At 35.5% G+C, this 22,548-nt stretch overlaps 4 protein-coding genes and 1 pseudogene across 5 annotated transcripts; 4 read left to right on the plus strand and 1 right to left on the minus strand.

The window, feature by feature from the left end:
* Nucleotides 1-249: 249 nt before the first annotated feature.
* Nucleotides 250-4,473, minus strand: K09C4.10 (SPK domain-containing protein). The gene is made up of 14 exons (NM_076163.7): nt 4,386-4,473; nt 4,207-4,342; nt 3,780-3,957; nt 3,650-3,731; nt 3,468-3,604; nt 3,211-3,407; nt 2,989-3,166; nt 2,845-2,940; nt 1,605-2,795; nt 1,365-1,550; nt 1,124-1,281; nt 826-1,071; nt 693-773; nt 250-634 (listed from the first exon to the last, which is right to left on the minus strand). Exons 1-14 carry the CDS (start codon nt 4,440-4,442, stop codon nt 450-452), a joined length of 3,108 nt encoding a protein of 1,035 aa, NP_508564.1. The 5' UTR covers nt 4,443-4,473; the 3' UTR covers nt 250-449.
* A 2,400-nt stretch (nt 4,474-6,873) lies between these two features.
* Nucleotides 6,874-9,964, plus strand: K09C4.5 (Major facilitator superfamily (MFS) profile domain-containing protein). The gene is made up of 16 exons (NM_076164.7): nt 6,874-7,086; nt 7,132-7,251; nt 7,300-7,463; nt 7,508-7,559; nt 7,757-7,831; nt 7,877-8,001; nt 8,055-8,149; nt 8,190-8,300; nt 8,347-8,462; nt 8,510-8,589; nt 9,153-9,265; nt 9,316-9,449; nt 9,498-9,570; nt 9,621-9,665; nt 9,726-9,779; nt 9,837-9,964. Exons 1-16 carry the CDS (start codon nt 6,917-6,919, stop codon nt 9,882-9,884), a joined length of 1,575 nt encoding a protein of 524 aa, NP_508565.3. The 5' UTR covers nt 6,874-6,916; the 3' UTR covers nt 9,885-9,964.
* Nucleotides 9,965-13,725: 3,761 nt separating this feature from the next.
* K09C4.4 (Major facilitator superfamily (MFS) profile domain-containing protein) lies at nt 13,726-16,720 on the plus strand. Its single transcript, NM_001374989.1, has 15 exons — nt 13,726-13,897; nt 13,938-14,057; nt 14,103-14,266; nt 14,314-14,365; nt 14,614-14,688; nt 14,740-14,870; nt 14,913-15,007; nt 15,054-15,164; nt 15,726-15,841; nt 15,891-15,970; nt 16,022-16,134; nt 16,176-16,382; nt 16,427-16,471; nt 16,513-16,566; nt 16,614-16,720. Exons 1-15 carry the CDS (start codon nt 13,728-13,730, stop codon nt 16,653-16,655), a joined length of 1,575 nt encoding a protein of 524 aa, NP_001361998.1. The 5' UTR covers nt 13,726-13,727; the 3' UTR covers nt 16,656-16,720.
* An 812-nt stretch (nt 16,721-17,532) lies between these two features.
* hsp-2 lies at nt 17,533-18,612 on the plus strand (annotated as a pseudogene). The gene is made up of 3 exons: nt 17,533-17,737; nt 17,789-18,333; nt 18,525-18,612. Coding segments are annotated over exons 1-3 (838 nt in total).
* Nucleotides 18,613-20,724: 2,112 nt separating this feature from the next.
* K09C4.2 (MFS domain-containing protein) lies at nt 20,725-22,274 on the plus strand (the record flags this gene model as incomplete). The annotated part of the gene is made up of 7 exons (NM_001374990.1): nt 20,725-20,787; nt 20,846-20,938; nt 21,727-21,860; nt 21,913-21,985; nt 22,031-22,075; nt 22,132-22,185; nt 22,230-22,274. The coding sequence occupies exons 1-7, from the start codon at nt 20,773-20,775 to the stop codon at nt 22,272-22,274; spliced, it is 459 nt and encodes a 152-aa protein (NP_001361999.1). The 5' UTR covers nt 20,725-20,772.
* Nucleotides 22,275-22,548: the final 274 nt, after the last annotated feature.

Here is a 22,548-nt window from a genome sequence, read left to right on the forward strand (position 1 = left end):
ATACTATGAGTTTTGAAAAAATATTATGGAGAATAAGAGTTTTTAATTAACTGAAAATTGTTCACAAAGCTAAAATGATATGTCAGTAAATTATAAAACTAATTCCACAGTTCTGTTCATCTATTAAGTAACATGCATTGATTTGTATGGTATTAAATCGTAAAATTCTCTTGATTTTCAAAAATAATCATACTTATTAAACTTAGATTTTAACTTATGTGTTTTCATTTTTATCATAAAGATTTGTCGTGCCAAATAATTATTCATTTTGAACTATTCAATATATATATATATATGCGTTAATGGAAACTGGGAAGCGAAAGAAAACAGGATTTGAGAATAGAGGAGAATGGAATTGTGACAAGAGACAGGAATGACTTAGAATATCACATAAAAGTACAGAATTTAAAACAAAAGTTCGAAAAAAAGAACGCATACTATGTGACAATTCACAGGTATTCTTCATATCCACGGAAATCCACACTGTTGCCGATGATCTTCAGAAGCACTTCTTGCTCCTTCATCAGAGCAAAGACTCGGTCGCCGATAGCCGCATACTGAGCACGAAGAGGCTCCGACTGTTCGAGTTCTGATACTCTGAGATCTATGTAGCGAAGGCCACGAGTTATCAAGTCTGAAACAGATTCAAATATGAAAAGGGCTGAAAGGATTCCAAATAAGTTGTGTGTTACCTGACTCATTGTTATCAGCAAATCTGGTATGCTCGGCAATTCTATCCAATTTTCTTCCTTTCAGTGTGTCGGCATTGGAATCTAAACAAAGGTTATAATAATCAACTTCAAACTAAACAAAAAATTCACTTACCAACAGGCTCGCCAATATACAATAGCAAATCTTTGATAACGTTTTTCTCGCGGATGTTAGTCGACTCAGCAGCCACATCATTATCCAAAATATAAAGCATTGCTTTGGCAACTCTCAAGCGGAAAACATAAACATTCTGGAACTTTTGGAGCCGCTTCTGGATGAGTGGTCTACGACCGTGCTCAACATTGCGAAGTCCTCCATTAGCTTTCTTGTCGGCAAGATACTTCAGGCGACGGAACATGTCTGCAAATTTTTTTTCCTGATGTGAAAAACTGAGAGATTTATAACTACATACCATGTAAAGCTGCATTGCACGCGCGTTCCACAAATTCAGGAGTTGGTTTTGCTAAGTTCACCTTCCTAGCGTCAAAGAATTCGGTGTCAAAAAACAGAGTTGGGTATGTTGGTGCAGATCTACTCTCCCGATTATTGTTGTCTGATAGACGTCCTTCTCTGAAAACAGAAAGTCGTAATAAATTGGAATCAGAATAAATAAGAATAAAATTTTTCAATTTTTCAATTTAAAATTCACCAACCTGTCATCATCCAACGATGGCAACTCGTGTGCAGAACTGCACGAAGAGCATTCGCTTCCGTTGCCGTGCCTACGAACGCCTGGTCGGTAGTCATGAGTTATTGTCTGCCCTGGAACATACGCATCTGAGCCCTCGTCCTCTGGCTCATCAGGGAGAGAAGTGTACTGAATATTGGAATGGGATACTCTGAAAATTTGAAATCATCAAAAATTTAATGTGGTACGTTTTGGGTACACATACGTTTCGGGCATCTGCAAAAGGTTTTGAGCTGCAAGCAAGGCATTATTCACAAAAGTAGTTGCCAAACCATCTGAAAACTGAGCTTCAACAGATTCCATCGGTGATTTTCCATTCTCTTCTTCTGGATTTATTGGCTCTTTGTCATTACTTTTTACGATTTGCACATCAAACTTGGCTTCAACAAAAGAGTTATCATCAGCTATCATCACAAGTTTTTCAATCGTCGATTCAGTTGCGTTGTCTTTTCCCTTTCCTTGTTCGCGCTTTGCCGCCTTTGCAGCTTTTTTAGCTTTTTTAATGGAAGTTTTAGTGGGTTTTGAGACCTCCTCCTTGTCTGTTGAAGAAGCTGAATACTCCTCTGCTGGAGTTGAGGGGAAATCTTTTTCCTTCTCGATATTGTACTTATTTGCATCCAGCGTAGTAAACTCTGATGCTTTCTTTTTTTTCGCAGATTTTAGTGAATCACCGTTTTCAGATTCACTTGAACCTTTCGAAATATTGAAATCAGATTTTTGATGCTCATTGCCATTTCCGTCATAACGTTCTTCAGATTTCGTAATACCCATTTTGCCAACATCTTGAGTTGTCTCTTTTTGCTTCTGACCGATGCTTTTACTCTTTCCCTTTTTGTTGCTGTTGCTCGTCGTTGCCTTAGAGACCACTTCTTTCCACTCTCCCACGTTTTCAGCGTTATCATGTTTTGGAGCATATGAATTTTCTGAATTTTCCGAATTTCCCGAGAGACATGGAATTGTGTTGGCAGACGTTGCCAAGTTCTGCTCAAGTCTTTGAGCACGCGGTGACGGAGAAGAGTTGTCTGACTTTGCAGGTTGTTGGTCTGTCTTGCTGAACTTTTCGACTATTTTTGCATACGAGAGAGTTGGTTTTGTTTGCTCGGTAGGCGTTGTGTTTACCAAGGTAGGCACATTATCGGTTGCTTCGACAGTGTCATCAATTCTAGACGATCCATTGGATATATTTTGCTCAATTTTGGTGTCTGATCCTTTCTCAATAGTTCCATCCTCGCGCTTTTCAGCAATATGATTTTCAGATCCATAAGCAACTGGGAAAATATCATTTTCCGTTAGTGGAGCAGATGTAAAAACCAGTGAGGTCGGAGCAACTTCTTGCTGAGCGCTTTGCTTGAAACTATTCATGAAGTCTATTCCAGATTGATGAGTCTCCAGGATACTGAAAGAAAATACTGTGCTGCATAAATTTTTAAAACAATGTAGTTTACATTTTCTCAGTCGGTGGAGCAGGAACTGTAGTTTCGTAGTGAAGTGTTTTGTTGAAAAATTTGTAAAATTTGGCTAGTGGCTTGGGTTCACTCCAGCTGAAAAAAAGATGGTTAATGTCGAAATTGGAGAGAAAGAAAGCTTACTCTGTAACCTCTTCATTCATGTTTTCGGTTTCATAGCGTTCGAGAGCTTTGACTCCTTGTTTGAACATTGCGTAAAAATATTTCACCGTGTTCTCATTTACACATAATCTGGATGTGGCCCACAAAAACTTTTCGCGCGACACTTCTTCTCGGGCTCTCATGAGACTTTTCACTTCCTCTGAAAACTCTTTAAGTAGGCTTCGACAAGGTAAATTTTCTTACCGGCAAGAGCAGTATAATCATCAACTTTAAAATTCATCATTTCAGTTGTATACCGAATACGGAACTCGCGATACTTATCCACAGAGTGCATTCCAAGAAAAGAGCATATCAGCTCCTTTGAACTGGGCTGGCTTTCCTGAATTGGAATTTTGTCTCCTTGAGCTTCCAAAAAGTTTTCTCTCCAATTGTCGTAGTCCCTGAAAAATTATAGTCTATATATGGATGATGTGAAACATGTAAAAGATTTCAAAACAAACCATTCAGCAGGTTTAGGAAGGTCTTTGCCAAAAATTAGTCGTTGTCGCCGGGCTCGGTGAGCAGCTTCCAATTCACCACATTCGTTTGGGCTGTCGAGTTTGTTGCTAAAAAGCCAGTCATACCCCGGGACGGGAAACTGAAAAGTGAAAAATCATTAAAATCATTTAGTGGCTAAACCGACTTCATCGAAAAGCTGCTCCCTAGTTTTTGTAATTTTCTTGTACTCCGCTACTCCGTCGATCACCCTTTTTGGTTCAGCCCACCTGCAAAAAAAAAAATTTCCTGGAAACCAAATGCACCATATTTCTTACGCATTTTTTCCAGAAAAATTTTGATACTCGAATTCACCAGTGAGATCGTTGTCAGACAAGTATTCGTTTATGAAACAGAGTGCGCCTAGGAAATTGAATTTGCCTCGGCTACGTTTGTACTCGTTGAAGATTTTTGAGATGTAGGACATTCTGGCCAAAAGCATGTCATCGGCAAGTTCTTAAAGCAAGAATATACTGATGATATAGTATGATGTAATGTAAGATTTTGATCAATCTCGCAGACTAACTTAACCGTTTTTGACTCTAACTAGGCCTATGCTAAAATTTATATAAAATTAGGCACACATGAAAATAGGCCTCACTATCACAAAACAATTTGCAACTTTTAATTAACAAACATCTGATAAAATCAAAAAGCATGGCGCAAAATTTAGTATGTAACAGCCTGCCTTAAAAAATTACTCACTTAAAATAGATGGCCTTGGAAGTTTTTCCAGCATATAATGAGTGACATAGGTGTTTTTGTTGTTGAGAGAAAAGCGAAGTTCTTTGTTTATTCCGTTTCCAAGATCCATATGGTAGCTGACGTAGGTCATTTCTCTCTGCAAACATTTAATGATACTGTGTCTTTGTATTCATTTATACCTTCAAATCTTCTTTGTCCGCCGACGACCTGAGAATCAAATCCCAGTTGGCGGACATGGTTTACCGTTTTTCGGTGACTCTATTAGTCCTGAAAATATACAAATTTTGCAAAATAAAGAAACGACAAAACTTTGAGAATAAGTGAGAGAAAGGGAAACCGTGGTTTTCCAAGAGCAAAAGAAGCATATAATTTTCTACAACGTTTGGCATAAGAGGCATGTTATTAGTCTATAACATGTTTAAGCATTCTTCAAAGCAATCAGTTTTGTGAGCCCCATTATTTCCTGCCAGTGTCTGTGTGAAGATAAACAGTAGGCGTGATTGATGCTCCTACTGAATAGAAAGTGAAAACAATTGTGCGACACACGAATGTGCATAAGGGAAAAAAGCAGGTCACAGTTGAGAGGCACAAAGAAATGGAAAAAAGAGGGCAAAGAGAAATGAATAAGGCTCGATTACTTGAAACAGACGGCCTAGAGCCGCAATGCGACCGCGCTGCTTATGAATATGTTGATGATAATATTTTTCTAGTAGTTGAAAAAACATCTATCTCGCTGGGAAAATTTTTTGTACTGGAAGTATCTGATTCACAGATTAAAAAAAAGCTTTCTGAAAATGAGATTCTCCACAAAATGCCTCTCACGTTTTACTAAAGAGAAAATGAAAATGGAAGCTTAAAAAGTTAGAAAGCTGTATAAAAATTTTATCTTAGAAATAAAACACCTGCATGTATGACATTTTCAGAAAATTCAGCTGTCTTCGCGTTTTCACAAGTTGTAAAAAAATTCTGACCACTATTGATAATTTAAAAAGTTGATAGCCTCTTTCAGATTAGTTCCAGAAAAAAATAGATTTTTTTTCATTAAAATCGTTCTAGAAGGATTCCATAAAATAGATGCGAGATTACCAGGACAACCAGTCAAAAAGTCCGCAACGCAGTGTGAACATGCACACACGACACCACACTTGACGACACTTCACACCCGTTCCCCTGCAAAGAGCATTTGTGACTTGTTACCACCAGAACGTTCAGGTTCAGAAGAACCTTGGTCATTGATGACACAATATTTTGAATCATCAAAAACAGTTTAAAATTGGGAATTAAAGAATAAGCACTAGAAATTAAACGTAAATAATATTTTTGTTACCTCATTTTTCTGTAATTAACTTTTGATTTTTAATTCTATAAACCGAATGCTAACTGTGAATTATATTCTGTAACATACTGTATACTTGTTGTAACCACCGCCTTGAAAATTGAAATAATATATTGGAAAACATGGCATCTTTATATAATTACTGGATTTCTTTAATATATTTCAAAATTTTGCTTTTCAAACAAATTTTGAAATATCAATTTGTATTATTTGTGAGTAATGCAACATAAATTTTTTACAAAATTTCACCGAAATTGCGATAAAGAATTTGGCTGTTTGAAAGTTCGAATTGAAGCATTAAATCGTAAAATTGAAGCAACTATTCGCGAGTTATGTGATCGTGCGTAATATGGGACACAAAGGTTAAAAAGTTTTATTTCAAAATTTCAAAATTCTGGTTAAAAGGTCTGGTGGTGCATTAATGAGTAATTAAAAATGAATAGGGAAATCTGAATTTTTACAATTTGACAGGTCGAGATGTAAGTTTTTTTTTTGGAATTCGTTTGTTGAAAATTTATAGTTTCCCCTTTTCGTAGTCATATGCTGCAGACAATTGGTTGGGACACTTGGGGTAGCTCTATATATTTGAATGAAAAATCGAATGAAAACTAATGACTCATAACATTAATCCCCACAGTCTCAGAAAAATCGGTATGCTATAAAAAAAGTTTATAAATTTTAACAGGAACTTGTCTCCCCCTACAATATTTCACAAAAGAAACTCCTAGGAAAATTATATTGAAAATGAAATATTGAAAGCTTCACCGGCTTTCAAGCAGTGTTCTAGGGTGAAATCGTATCAGATTTTTACAGTTTGTTGAAACATCCGGGTGTCAGCAGTCATAACCAGCTAAAAAACCTTTTTTTGTTGTGATTTGACTCCGGAACGTTGAACTCTAGAGTTTCCTACGCGTTACATATTGCGCAACAATTCGTGAAAAATATAATTATGAAAACTTAAATGGCCTACTTGCTATCAACTATTAAACAACTTTTAAAAAATTAGCAAAAAAATGATTATAACTGATATACACAAAGACATTCCCACTTCCGATAACTCCAGTTTGCCGATTTTTTTCCGGTCTGTCGGCAACCTTTGCATATGTTTGAGCTTTCTGAACTCGTGGTTTTTCACGCATTTAATCATAAAATTCGAATATAACTGTGTTGATTAAAAAATGCAGAGTCCACAATTTTCGCGACGCGGGTAAATGTACAAGATGACCACATCAACATATGTACATGGTCTTTCGATAGAAAGGGGTTGGGCTTTTTGCAGGAAATAGTGTTCTAGATAACAGTCATTTTACCGTAACCTCATTTCTGCACACCAGTTCAGTTTCATTTAACTTTTCTATCACACCATTAGCAATCATGTTATTCAATGCGCCTCCGAATATTATTTACATGCTATTGTGTTTTTTACTGATGGATATCAGCAATACAGTATTAATGCTCCTTTTTCCAACTTTGGCAGATATTATAAATGAGATGAACAATCACACATTGTCAGCTCATTTTGGAATTGAACCGACTATTGCAAAGTGAGTTTTCGAATGTGAGTTCCCAAGCACTTATATATGTTTTAGTGTCAATGTGATGAACTCTATGATTACGGGGGCAAGTACGGTAGGATTATTTGTTTCTCTGTTTGTTCTTGTGCCATTTGCGGAAACAAAAGGACGAAAATATACCGTTGTCTATTTCCGGTCAGTTTTTGTCATTTCGTAGCTTTGAAATATTTATTCAACTTTCAGATTCATTATATCAGTAGTTTCATCACTGTGCATCATTATGTCAGCTTTATTTCAAGCCTCCGAATTTTTTATCCTTGGTTCAGCGGTTAATGGTTTACAGTTACCAATGCGTATGTTCGTAACAATGCTTTTCATAACAGAGTGTGCACCCGACAAATATCGAGGTACGCATGTTGAAATCAGTCTCTTCAAAATGATCATAGTTCAGGTTTCGCCTCCACCGCGTTAATTTTCTCTGACGTTATCGGTCAAGTTATAATGTACGTTGTATTTTATTTATTTAAACAAACATGCATACATATTTATTTGTATTGTCTGTGCATTTTTCTAGCTTTCCGCCTTGCAGAAAATAATGATAACCGTCTGACAATCACAAACGGTTATGACGTTTTGCAGTGGGATCTAATGATAAAATATGAATAAAAACGAAACTATCAAAACCATTCAAGTTTTACAGGTTTTCAATTGCAACACCAAATGTTCTCGGAAGGGCAAACACATGGGTTATCTTCCCGTTGGCAGTTTTGATGAGGTTGATAGTTCTCTTGAAACAAGAATATAAAAAATCTTTTTGCAGTTCTACAGTAATTTTTTTCATGACTCTGCGGTTACCAGAGTCGCCAAAATGGCTAGTCAGACAGAATAAGATTGAAGAAGCGTCACGAGCGATTGAGTTTTACCATGGCGAAAACTGTTGTCTGAGTAAGAATTAGGCTTATTAGTTGTGGTTTAGAAATTTTTGAAATTATTTTTAGATGAAGTCGTTTCGTCATACATAAAGGAGAAGAATTTGACACAGGAAGATCAAATTTCCCTCCGCCAAGTTTGGGAGAACGATACAATGCGCGAGGTTTTAAATGAGCAGTACCCGAAAATGTAGTATTTTTCAGGCTTTAAAAGTGCTCTGCTCAGTTTCACTGTTTCTAGTTCTCGATTCTGGAGTTATTCAAGGTGTCTACACAGTACTCCTCCACAAAACTGCCGGATTCACAGTTCAAGAAGTGAAACAATACTGCTACTCACTTTTAATCTTTAATATTTTTCCAGGCTTTGAATGTAAATCTAGTACTTGTAATAATCTTCCTCCCAACCAGATTTGTTGGAACATACATCATCGACCACTTGGGAAGGCGACCAGTTATGTTGATTGCAGGAATAATTGTGTAAGTTTTGATTACAAGATTCAGTAGATGGTAAAATTTACTTTCAGATATTCGAAAACTTGGTTGATGTTATCAACTCAATTTATAATTTATTTTGTTGGTCCAAGTGTTCTGACCAAATGGTTATGTAAGTTGAAAAAATTTGGAAATGTTTATTAGAATTATATTAGAAATAGAATGATGAAAAAACGTTTTCAACGCTATTAAAAGGTAAAAATTTTGGTCGAGTATTAAGACCACTGGCGCTCAGACAGTAGCAGTGCCTGTATATATTGTGTTTCATTTGTCTCAGAATTGTTTATAAGACGCCAAGAAAAAAATGTTTTGCATTTTTTGCACTTTATCCTGTTAAATACCTACATTAATTAAATAAACTTTGAAATTTATTGCATATTGGGTAGTTTTTGACGAAAAATGTTTTTTATAACAGCTGCGACTAATTGGGAATTTTTTGTTTTTTTTTTTTGGTAAAATAGGCTTTTTTTAAATTTTTAACTGCCAAAACGCATTTTTAGAACATTTCTAAAAAATAAAATTATAACATTTGGTCGTCTGGGCCAGTCTAGTTAAGGAAACACGGATAAATTCTGCTTCATCTGTGCAAAAGAGAAATAAATGGCTGAAAATAAAACAGTTTCAGTTACTTCTATACATCATGTAGCTTCTACTCAACTATAGATTTTTTTTTAGATATTGGTGTAGAATGTCTATCTGAATCATCATTAGCCACTGGAGTCACTTCTCTCGGAATTCTTTTCATCTCCGAACTTTTCCCTCCATCAGCACGAACCTGTGTTGCACAAGTAAGTTTTTTCTCTGATAAACAATTTTATTGACTATTTATATTTTGCAGGCACTCATTCTAGTCACCATGACAATCAATTTACCCATTATCTCTATTTTCCCAATAGTTTACTCGTTCTTTGGGCCCGGTTTTTTTATTATTCATGTTTTCAGTCAGTTCTTCTTTGGAGCCTATCTTTATCGGTATTTAAATTCTTATTTATAGAACTAATGTAATGGTTAATATTTTAGGCATATGCCTGAAACTCGTGGAAGAGCTGTCTATGACATCATTGAATCGTTGGACCAAGAAGTGGCGTCAAGGGTAGGGAAATATGTAGCAAGATTTTCTCACTCATAAAAGTTAAATTTCAGACAGCTTCATTTCTGGAAGAAACAACACCCTTGGTCAGAAAAAGAGTAAGTCAATCAAAATCCATCATGTTGTTTGTTCGAATGTCTAAGTTGAACTTTTTTCAGTCGAGCACACTGGCCTACAAAAGAAACAGCATACTCAACACTTCTCGCACACGGGTGAGTACAACTTGATAAAAAAAGACCCATCATTATTGCAACATGCTCTTTTTACAGGCACTAACCTTTGATCATAATTTGATACCGTCGGGCGAGTGGAATTAACAAAACCTGCGATGTTTGCTTGCTTCATTGCCTTTTTTGTACATATTGTCACGTCTCTCTTTAAATAAATGATTTCTTCGAATGATGAGTTGTGTCTTGTAGCCAAGTGTGGTTGTGAAACGAAATATTTGAATTTTAACGTAAAATTTCGAAAATTAGGAATCGTGAAAGCAAATGAACTTTGGTTAATTACAAGAAAACACTCCAGATAGCAAAAATTTTATGAGAAAACAAAAATTTGCAGGCAAGTTTTAAATATATCCACTATAATTTTTAAAGCTGCCTAAATTACAAAGGGAATGAAAGTGTTGAATTAACTTTCCATAGAAATGTTTGAATTTTTTTCGAAATTTATCAGCTTTTGTGAGATACATTCTACAATTTGCGCCGCGGTTCGGTGATTGCCTTTTTTTGAAAAATTTGAAAAAAACGCCCTCTAGTAAAATTTAGAATGAGAATGCGCTCGGATGACAAACTTCCATTATTTTCTTCTTGGATAATAATCTAAGAGTTTTCCTCACAGAAAATAATGATCATGTGAAGTTGTCACAAAATTGACTAGCGATTTATCTGTAAAAGAAACTTTAAACAACTTGGAGCAGCAAAAATAAAAAATAAAAACGAATAAGTGGTAACTTCAATAGGACTCCGCAGATCTTTCTTTTACATTTTTAAAGGTAATTTTTTAATCAGCGTTTTTATTCTAGCCCACATAAAATAGTTTTTAGACCAGCTCATTTAAGTCGGTTTAATTAATTCAATTTATGCTCAAGAAAATTGTTATATAGTTTGTTTTTAACAAGATAAAATGCGCAAATCGTGTTAAAAATTGGTTATTTGGTATGGAAAAAATTTTGACAAATATAAAAACACAATTTTGTAGAAGTTAACATCGGTAAATCTGAAAATCTAATTTTTACAGATTCATTTGGATTGTAACATAATCAGATGGAGAGATTTTTATACCCATATTCACTCTTTAACAAAATTAACATCATATTTGTTCGTATTAAGCGAAATAAATTACACAAAAATTTTTAAAAAGAATTGTTAATCTCTTTAAACCTTTCCAAATTTTTAAAATCTGTTGTGATTTTTTTTAGCCTTCTCCCGAGTAGAACTCTGTAATTTGGTTCAGGCGGATGCATTTTTCCAAGTAATTAATATTTGAGAAAACTATAAACCTTTCTCTGTACTGAACATTTCATCTTGGTAATATTTCAACGAAATAGTTTACCATTATGAGAACCTTTTGGTTTATGGGACAGTGATAAAAACTCTGGACTTTGCAATGCATTTTTAATAAATCAAACATCACTAAATGAAAACATTATATTTTACAGACTGTTAAATTTTCAACAGCAAAAAAAAAACTACGAAAAATTGCAGAAAAACAGATAACAGGGTACATAATAAAATTATTCTTGATCTGTCTGTATTCTTCTTGAAATTTGAAATCTCTTCTTGATCTGTTGCAGAATCTGCGTGATGTTTTAAATAGTTTTCTCAATGTAACAATATTCTTCTTGATCTGTTCACATTCTTCTTGAAGTTTGAAAGCACTTCTTGGTGTGTTAAACGTTCTTTGTGATGTGCCAAGTTTCTACGGGTTAACGAATAAGAGTATGTAGTCAGACAACTTGGTACATCACGAAGAATATCTAGCACACCAAGAAGAATTAAAGACTGTTTTTACAACAAGGAAGACTGTAAAAGAATCAAGAAGACATCAGGCAGAATATGAAAAAAACTTAATCTCGCAAGCTTTTCTTCTTGGTCATTGAGTATTTCGCCTCATTTTCTTCGTGAAGTTCGCAAATTCTTCCCGATCTATTGCATATTCTTCGTGATGTTATAGATAATACTCTTGGTGTTACTAGATTCTTCTTGATCTGTTCATATTCTTGTCGATGTATTATATATTCTTCGTGATGCGTTTAACAATCTTTTTGGTGTTACTACATTCTTCTTGATGTGTCCATTTTCTTCCCGATGTTAGTAATTTCTTCTTGATGTAATATCTATTCTGCGTGATGTATTGAATATTCTTTTCAATGTAGCAATATTCTTCTTGATCTGTTCATATTTTTTCTGATGTTAGTAAATTCTTCTTGATGTACCGTATATTCTTCGTGATGCGTTTAACAATCTTTTTGGTGTTACTACATTTTTCTTGATGTATCCATTTTCTTCCCGGAAATTCTTCTTGATGTAATACCTATTCTGCGTGATGTGACTTTTCAATATAACAATATTCTTCTCGATCTGATCCTATTTTTCTTGATGTAAGTAGATTCTTCTTGATGTATTGTATATTGTTCCTGATGTGTTTAACAATCTTCTTGGTGTTGCTATTTTTTCTTGATGTATTCATATTATTCCTGAAGTTTGTAAATTGTTATTGATGTCGTGTATATTTTGCGTGATGTATGTATTAAATGACCATCTCATTGTAGCAATATTCTTCTTGATTTGTTCATATTTTTCTTTAAGTGCTCGTTATTCTACCTGATGTGTATTAAATAATCTACTTGATGTAACAATATTTTTACATGATAGCAGGAATACTGCGTAGTCTTCCGATACAAATTTCCGTGTTGTGATATATAAACTCTGAACCATTGAAAAAACGTTTTAACCATACACTTGCTGATATGAAAAACTATCTGTTTTTAATATATTATGCCTGATGTTCCAAATACATTATGGTATTTATCCCTTTGTGATTTTCACATGTTCTGAAACTTTCCTACAAATTGGTAATTGGTGTTGTAGTTTTTATTCCCATTACAGTCCCTAATTGAATTTCATACTTTGTGACACTTTTGGTAAAAAATGTTTTAGGTCAATTAAAACCAAATAAGTTTGAAACACAATCAAAATAAAGTTAAAATGTATTTTAAAATTTTAGCTGCACAATTTAATTTTTTGTCAACAAAAGTTAATATTCAATGTTCATTTTTTTTCAGTAGCTATTATCTAAGACTAATAAAGGAACTGCGAAGTATATTTGTGTAGTTTATAAATTTTCATCTGAACTAAAATTCTGGATCGGTCAAACTTCTGATAACGAAAATTGTAAATTTTACGATGCACTCTGAGTTACAAATTATCTAGTGAGTAGTCTTTGACCACGAACCAGTGTTGTAATCGCGTACGTGAAAATGCTAAGCGCATGTGTGAGCTTCGAGAAGAATGATAGACTGACTTTATGTAAAACTAAAATTAACAATTTTCTATTGTTGTATAATATATATCTTGTTTCCTAAATAAATATTTTTCTTTGAAGACAGTGTTGTTACACAAATTGGAATGGGCAGAAGTATTTAATTTTTGAAAAGTTATAATTTTACAGGTAAATTCAGTTAAAGTCAGAGAAAAACTATTGGAAATTATTTCTGTGTAATAGCCATATATCAAACTATACCGTTTCGAAAATTTTTGAATTAAAAAAAAACAATTTAAGGAAGCTTAGTTTTTCCAACTTTTTGACTCGAAATGAAATAGTGTATCAAAAACTCTTGGGAGTTTTATTCTGATATTTGGGTGTTTTAGCACCATAAAAATGATTTTTGAGGATTTTTTGTTGCCTGTAGTGAGTAAATCGTTTACAAAATAGAATATTCTATAAAAAATTTGCAGAATTTTTTTAAAAAGTAAATCAGAAATATACTTTGCTGCCATAATTATCACCAATGATAATAGGCAAATATCACCGTCAAAATAATGGTTTAATCAAAAAAGGGCAGGACTTTCAACTCTGTAGCAGAAAAATCTTACCCTCGATAACAGGTATGCTGGAGGAAATATTCGAACATTACAGCTTCATTCTTCAATAAAACTATGAAGTTTCCGGTGACCACGAGAATTCTTTATGTATTGATATGCCTGTCTTTTTTGGATGTTCCGTGTGAAATCCTTACCCAGACGTTTCCCATTCTAGCGGATACTATAAATGACATGAATAATCACACTTTGATGACACACTATGGAATTACACCAACTGTTACAAGGTAACTTATAATATTTTATCAGCGATTAATTTACTTGTAGCATTTCAATTATGAATTCAATGATAACATCATCCGAAACGGTAGGAACATTATTATCACTAATTTTTCTGATCCCCATGGCTGACACAAAAGGAAGAAAGTTTCTCGTCATCTACATGCGGTACCGAAAATCACATCGGAGCTTGACTTAATCCTGAAATTTCAGATCTGCCCTGTTGATTTTATCAGCGCTTTGTCAGGTGTTATCCGCGTACTCTCAATCTGCTGAATTTTTCATAATGAGTAAACTATTCGAAGGCCTGCAACATCCTCTGGGCACATTTCTTACGGCATTGTTCATAGCCGAATGTGCACCAGATAAGAATCGAGGTAAATCTTGAACAAGTATGAAACTTCCGAAATTCTATTTCTTTCAGGATTCGCTTGTACATCGCTGGTAGTTTTAGTTGGAATTGTGAGAATGATCATGTGAGTGCAAATATTTTCAAACCGTAAGTCAGAAAAATGTCAATCTTAAGAGTTTGTATGTGACCGAACATTGATTTTGTATTCTCATCAGTGAGATTACTAAGAAGTCACAGTTCATATATTTTACGCACGTGATTGCCATCTCATAGGTTTTTAAACCAAAAATTCTGCACTATTCGCGCGTGCTGATAAAATAGTTTAACAACCGCAAAAACCACAAGTGTGCAATTATCAACATTTTACTGCAGGTTGCCCATAGCGTCACCAGCTGTGTTAGGAAAAGCGGACACTTGGTTTGTGTTCCCACTGGCCGCACTGATAAGGTATGACTTTTGGCACAAAATACAAAATTGGCAATGAAACAACTTTTTCAGCAGTTTTTTGGTTTTAATATGGGTATGCCGGTTACCTGAGTCACCGAAATGGCTGGTCTGCCAAAACAGAATAGAGGAGGCTAAACGGTCCATTGAATATTACCATGGGAACGATTCCTCGGAGAATTTCAGTAAGCAATGCAGGCCTGATAATAGTTAATTGAGTGTTTCAGATAACGTTTTGCTATCTATTGTGAAAGAAAAGAACCTAACAATTGAGTCGCATATATCTTTAAGAGAAGTCTTACAAAATGACACATTACGAGAGGTAGCATTACTTCAGTTGATATTTGATCTGAATATTAGTTTTCCAGGGGTTCAAAGTGCTGTTTTCATTTTTATTTTTTATATTAATCGATTCTGATAATGCATTGTCAGTTTACACTGTCCTACTTCACAAAAGTGCAGGATTTACCACACAAGAGGTGAAACATTTAAATTGATAATTAAAAGTGGAGCACCAATGGGGAAATTTTCAAAAACCACTCTTATCCTATTAAAACGACGAAGTATCATAGTAAAATGTATCAAAAAAAATTTGAAAAATTTTTATTGACAATCAAAAAGCAATTACCGAGTTGAGGCTTCACGGTATCAGGCTGTCTCATTTCGGTTTGATCTACGTAGATCTACAAGAATTTTGGTAATTCGGACGCAGATTTCTCAACTGATTCCGCATGGTTAAGAACGTGTTGACGGCTCTTGTTTTGAGGAAAAAATTTCCGCGTTTGTTGTAGATCAAACCGTAATGGGACAGTCTGACACTACGCAAAATTCGAAGTATTTTTTTTTTGATCGACGACTTCAAAAAAAACTTAAAACTGAAGAAAACTGAGTTTTTTTCAATTTTCAAAAATTCATATCAAATTTTGAATAATTTCCAATTTTTTCCTATGGTATTTGGCCATTGTGGTGCCATAATCAGTTTCCTTACTGGCGCTATTCCATCATCAAAAAAAAATCTATTAACGTGAGAAATTTCACAGGCAATCAATATCAACTTGATAATCTCCATAGTATTTTTCCCAACTCAATTCATTGGAACATTGTTAATTGATTATCTTGGTAGGCGTCCGGCCTTTTGTATTGGCGGATTCATGATGTGAGAAACAAAAATTTAAACATTGAGTCAGGTGATTACTTGTATACAGATTCATTAAAAGTTGCCTCCTATTACTCGTTCAATTTGCTATATATTTTTTTGGAGCAAACCTGATTACAAAAATAATTGGTATGAATTTTTTTTTAGTAAGTTATTCAATATACTTAACACGACTTTCAGATATTATCATTGCATGTCTAGGCTCTGGGCCGAATGCAACTGGAATGTCTTCGCTTAGAATATTATTCATAACCGAACTATTTCCGCCGTCGGCAAGAACCTCCATATCCCAGGTAGGTCGAAAAGCTTACAGTTCGTTATGTTACATTTTCAGATAATGCTCTTCACAAGTCTAGCAATCAATTCGTCTCTTTTGTCGTCTTTTCCACTACTCTACTCTTGGTTCCCACCAGCATTTTTCACACCACTTGTATTCACGCAAATGTTTTTCGGTATCTACTTGTACAGGTACATGCCCGAAACTAAAGGTCGGGCGGTTTGTGATATTATAGAGTCATTCGACGAAGAAGTCGCGTCAAGAGTAAGAAACCGAATTTTCTAATCAGATCGAAATATTAATTTCAGTCCGTTTCATTCCTGCAGGAAAAAACTCCATTAATTCGAAAAAGAGTAAGTTGTTATAAATTACCAATAAACTGTGTAGATTTCAGTCCAACACGCATGCCTTCAAAAGAAACAGCATTCTCAACACTTCTCGAACAAGAGTATGCATGAGAGAGTTTATAGTATCATAGTACTTTGAAAATTTCAGGCTTTAACTTTCGATCATATGTTAATTCCAAGGAGAAAATGAAAATTAATACCTTCTTCAATGATAATTATATGTATTTTTTCAATAAAAATTATAATATTTTACAACACACGAATGCTTCAATGAAAAATTTTCGATTATTCTGAAGTAATGTAGAACGAAACATGAAAAATGGTTTCTAAATCCACAATATGATTTTTTGTAACTTATTCAAAAAGGTTTGGCTTTTTTAAAGTGAAAGCTACATATATTTTGTAATTTTGCCCGTCTAGCAGCAGTGCATGTTCATCGGTAATTTCAGTAAAATTCATCGGTAAATTATTTTTTCATCAGTAAATTTCATCGGTAAAATTCATCGGTAAATTATTGTTTCATGGTATTGCCTAAATCATTAAAAGAATTTCCTAAACATTTATGTATCACAGATGAATAACTATTATTCCTGGTTGAGCTCCGGAGGATAGTCGGCAGGTACAAGATGGATCACACTAGATATATCTTGATATTTCACCGCAAGTCGAATCGTCTCATTTGTTCAACCCTTCTGCTCTCAGAAATAATCAATAATTCCCGCACCAATGATGTATTTATATGCCGACAACACCTCCTCTCCGCACACCATCCTCTTCTTCCCGCGCGTCTGTACACGCCCCCCTCCCCACCGGAGAGGGGTATATAAGGCGACAATTCTAGCACTCCAGTTCTTTTCTTACTTATCGTTTACCTTTCCTTCTTTGGTCTTTTTGCCTCTGGCATATCTGTGTTGTAGCCCACTCCGTTGGGCTTTATTATTTTGTAATAAACACATACTTTAGTACATTTATTGTTTTGTTCTTGATTCGCATATTATTACAAACATGTTTGCAAACAAAATATATGTGACCTTTATCATGTCAAACTATAATTTATTTTTCAGTAAATGAATACACAATACGCTATTGGAATCGATTTAGGAACTACCTACTGCTGCGTGAGAGTTTTCATGCACGGGAAGGTAGAAATCATTGCCAACGATCAAGGAAACCGTACAACTCCATCATATGTGGCTTTCACCGGCACCGAGCTTCTCATCGGAGATGCTGCCAAGAATCAAGTTACCATGAACCCACATAACACTGTTTTTGGTAAGTATAATTATTTTGATTTTGATCAATCACAACTAACTTGTTTTTCAGAAGTTACACGTCTTATTGGACGCAATTTCGAGGATCCAACAGTTCAGTCTGACATAAAGCATTGGCCATTCAAGGTCATCTCTGCCGAAGGAGCTAAGCCAAAAGTTCAAGTTGAGTACAGAGCAGAGAACACGATTTTCACTCCAGAGAAGATCTCCGCATTGGTTTTGCTGAAGATGAAGGAGACCGCCGAGGCCTTCCTTGGAACCACCGTTAAGGATGCCGTTGTCACTGTCTCAGCTTACCTCAACGACTCCCAGCGTGAAGCAACCAAGGATGCCGGAGCCATCGCTGGACTTAACGTTCTTCGTATCATCAACGAGCCAACCGCTGCCGCAATCGCTTACGGGTTTGACAAGGAGGTACACGGAGAACGCAATGTTCTTATCTTCGATCTGGGAGGTGGTACCTTCGATGTCTCCATTCTTACCACTGAGGACGGAATCTTCGAAGTCAAGTCTACCGCTGGCTGCGCTGATCTCTTCACATCCACCATGGACTCAGTCGAGAAGTCTCTTCGTGACGCCAAGATGGACTAGAGCCAAGTGAGTTTTTGAGAACGTTTTTGTTTGTCTGCTTCTCCTCTTCTGTTCCGGCTTCGATTCCCGCAGTTTTTGCCGATATAAAATGAGAAAACATAAATCTGGCATAACCCTACTGTTGCACTTTTATGTGTTGTCTGTTTCTCAGTCGCATGTACAATTAAAACAATAAAATCTAATTTGATTATTTTCAGGTTCATGACATCGTCCTTGTTGGAGGATCTACTTGTATCCCAAAGGCCCAGAAACTGTTGTCTGACCTTTTCTCAGGAAAGGAATTGAACAAGTCCATCAACCCAGACGAGGCCGTTGCCTACGGAGCTGCCGTTCAAGCCGCTATCCTCTCCGGAGACAAGTCTGAGGACGCCAAGGATCTTCTACTGGACACTTCTCCACTTTTCACTTCTCCGTCGGAACACAAGTTTCATAGTCAACCTCTAATTTCAGTAGTGTTGTGTCGACAAGCCCAACTACCGCGTCGTTGCCGCCTCCATACAAGGCCTCCTTGTGCCTTATTTTCTCCCCCCTGGTCATCTCATCAATCGTGTCAATGCCACTAAAATCGTTCAGTGACATTTTTGCAATTGATGGAAACTTATGGTGACTAGAGCTATAGAGCTTAGTTGATTGTGAAAGTAGTTTCATTGAAGCCCACCGTGGGTTCATCACCGACACGAGCACCGTACTCTACTCCGACAATAACGAGATGACAACGCGTCAAACTATGGCATCGTTCCCGGCCTCATATTGCCGTTGTGGCGAAAACATTTCCTATGCCACTGTAACTGATTTCGATATGTATAATATTACCGCTCCCCAGTATTCATCAATTATGATAACGATTCGCCCCTTTCGTCCACTTTATTAATGTGATTTCTTTCACCTCTTCTATATTAATTACTCTTTTTCCTTGTTATCAGTTCGATTTGTAAATTTGGAATGTCCCATACCTTCCTCATGTTCAAAAAGTCGGGCCTCTTTTTTTTTAAATTCTGCTCTTGCCATTTCACCGTTTGGACCATTGAATTCCGTCAATAAATTTTGAATTTTCTGTGCTTCACATAGTGCCTGTTTTTGTTGAAAGTAATATTAGTTGTCGTTAATGTTGCGAACAACAATGGCTGCACAGCAGCCAAAAAATACCTCTGAAGATTAAAAATATCCTGGGACAAATAGTGGGGAGGTCGAGGGCCGCCGCAACTTTGTTTGGGATGTTTACAGTTTTTCTGGGAGGATCAAAGTACAGAGACAACTGAAAAGTTGTTTCACGTCTTTATCTCCATATGTCAAACATTTTGTGACGTTTCTCCCTTCAATCTTAGCAATACTTTCTAATCAGTAGCAATCGCCCACATCTATTTCTCGCAAACTCGCATCGATGCGCTCTTGGTAAGCAAGGTTCTTATTTGTAGTTTATTTTGGGGGCCGTTTATACATATGTTATTTAGTTCGTTGGACAGATTTTGATACTGTCTATGTAAGTGGTTTTTGTACGAGACCTCGTACCCTTCCTTCCCTGCCATTCCCAATCCGTGACTCATATCAACACTTTTAATATCACTTGATTGACTGCAATCTAAGTGCATTCCTTCCCCCACTTTCCGATGTAACATGCTTCACTTGGATCCGCCTTTACTTAATTGTATTTAAGCTCATCGTTATGAGCATTCTTTGTCTGTATTATTTATCCTATAATAAAGGAATGGACCAGCCAGTCATGAAAGAGTTTATGGTGCATCGTGGGTTTTTCACCCGGTGTCAAAAGTCCCGCGTGGCACATGGCTGGCTGGGGGCTTTTATATCCTTCTGAGAAAGGATGGATTGATTCTGGAAAATCGTAAAACAGATCAAACACAGAAGTTGAATAAGGAAAAATCCTTTTCAATGCAAATCAGTTTCAATAGCCACAAAGCAATTGGAAAGCCGGACGTTGAGAAGCGAAAAGCTCTTTTCATGTCAGAAAACGGCACAAACAGATCCCAATCATAAAAAATTGATATCACAAACAAGCTTGAAAAAGGTTTCGAAAACCTTTCAAAGCAAAGCAGACGGAACATTCAATACGTATGTATCAAGTCCTTATGTGGACTACAAAAACCACCAAGACCAAAGCTGAAAAGCTCTGGACAACACACTCAGGCAAAATCTGAGTGTATCAATCAGGTCTCGAGAACAAACAAACAAGGACATTATTAAAAAATAATTGTCCTCAAAGTTATCGATCATGATGACAACTCGGTACAAAAGTACCAACATACAAAGACGCAATCAGTTTTTTTCTGAACTGTGTCACACATTACTCATTCTAGCAGAACTGCAGGAACACTACAGTAAGACTATTTTAAAAAGTAAAAAATGAGCATAACCTAACATTACAGGTATATCAAATCTTTGCTAATTCTTGCCGTTGAAACGATCATTTATATATTTGGTTCAAGTTTAATGACAGAAATTACGGTAAATGCATTTTAATTTTTGAAACTAGAAAAGTTCAGATATCATTGTGGAATTTTTGTCAACGGTTGTGCCGGCAACTGGTGCAAACGCGATTCGATTATTATTTGTGACCGAGCTTTTTCCTCCATCGGCAAGAACGGTTGTAGGGCAGGTAAGATGTTTTGAAGTTAAAAAAATCGAGGGAAGTGCTCGAGGAAAAAAACGAGGGAAGTGCTGAAAAACTTGATGCAAAACGCAAATACACCTATAACTTAGTTGTTTGTGTGTTTCTTAATCAAATTTTTAATTCTTTCCAATACCAGCTTCAACAGAGGAGTATACTCAAAATTAATTATTTAAAAACTCTGCCGAAATCCTAATGGTGTTATTCAAGTAGTGTCGGAAAATTTAAAAAAAAAGTGTAAAAAATTACATCACAACTGTATTAAAATACATTATAAAACATACATTTTTAACAGTTTTGACGTCATTTTTTTAATATTTTCCGGCACTACTTAAACCCATTAAACCCATTAGACTTAAACTTAAACCCATTAGACACCCCATTAGAATTCTATAATAACCCTAACTTTGAGAGTCGTATTTGGGAGTGACGCCAAAATTGGGAACCGATCAAGTAATATATCCGGACATCTCATGAGTTCCGCGCCCTACTATGTTTACCCCGCAATAGGCGTGGAGTGCGTGCCACGCCCACATCGAAACACAATGTGCGCAGAACTCATGAGATGTACGGATATATCACTTGGTCAGGATCCCGATTGTATCGTTATCCCATAAAATCACCATCAAAGTGGGTGGGATCTAAGTCTTGAATTTATTTTTTTAAATTCCGAGTGTAGTGTTTTTTGTGATAGTAAAACTGGTAAAAATGTTGCATGTCCCATTTTTTGATTGGAAAACATTGCGCAAGTCAAAGTCAAAACAAATGTATTTCAGGCAATGTTATTTGGATCAATGGCGGTTGGTATGCCAGTGGTATCACTATTTCCCATAATCAACTCAATATTTTCTCCAATATTTTTCGTACCATTTGTGATTGTGCAAACAGTATTTGGAATTTACTTATATAGGTTTGTTTCATTGAAATAACGTAAACCAAAAAGATAACATGGCTGGATTAAGGTATATGCCAGAAACACGTGGGCGCGCTGTGTACGACATCATTGAATCCATGGATAAGGACGTGGCTTCCAGGGTAGGTGCAGAGTTTTGAATAAAATTTGATTTTGTGGCTTTCCAGGCGGTTTCTATCGACGAAGAGAATACACCGCTGATTAAAAATCGTGTAAGTTTTCGAAATCGTTTTTAAAGTCCAGCTGCCCTATTTGAACTATATTATAGGCTAGAACTCTTGCAACAAAACGGAATAGCATATTGAACACACCTCGTACACGGGTAACAATGATAAGAAAAGTTGCACCAAAAACCTTAATTTTCAGGCAATGACTTTTGATCACAAGTTCATTTCAGAGAACTGCACCTAAATTCTTGATAAAGACTTGTGTGATTACTGATAATATGATCAGTGCACTTTTTGTACAGATTAACCTTTTACTTGTTTGATAAATGATGTTTGATATCAAAAAACGACTATTTTATAACACACGAAGTAAATGTAGAAATGAAAAATTTGCGATCAGTCTGATGGATTTTAGTATGGCTAACCCAGATTGACGCAAAAAATATGGTCTCTAATTCACAATGTGATTTATTGAAACATTATTTTAATATTATGATTTTTTCAAAGTGAAATTTACC

Source organism: Caenorhabditis elegans, chromosome X, assembly GCF_000002985.6.
Source record: "Caenorhabditis elegans chromosome X".
Classification (NCBI taxonomy): Eukaryota; Metazoa; Nematoda; class Chromadorea; order Rhabditida; family Rhabditidae; genus Caenorhabditis; species Caenorhabditis elegans.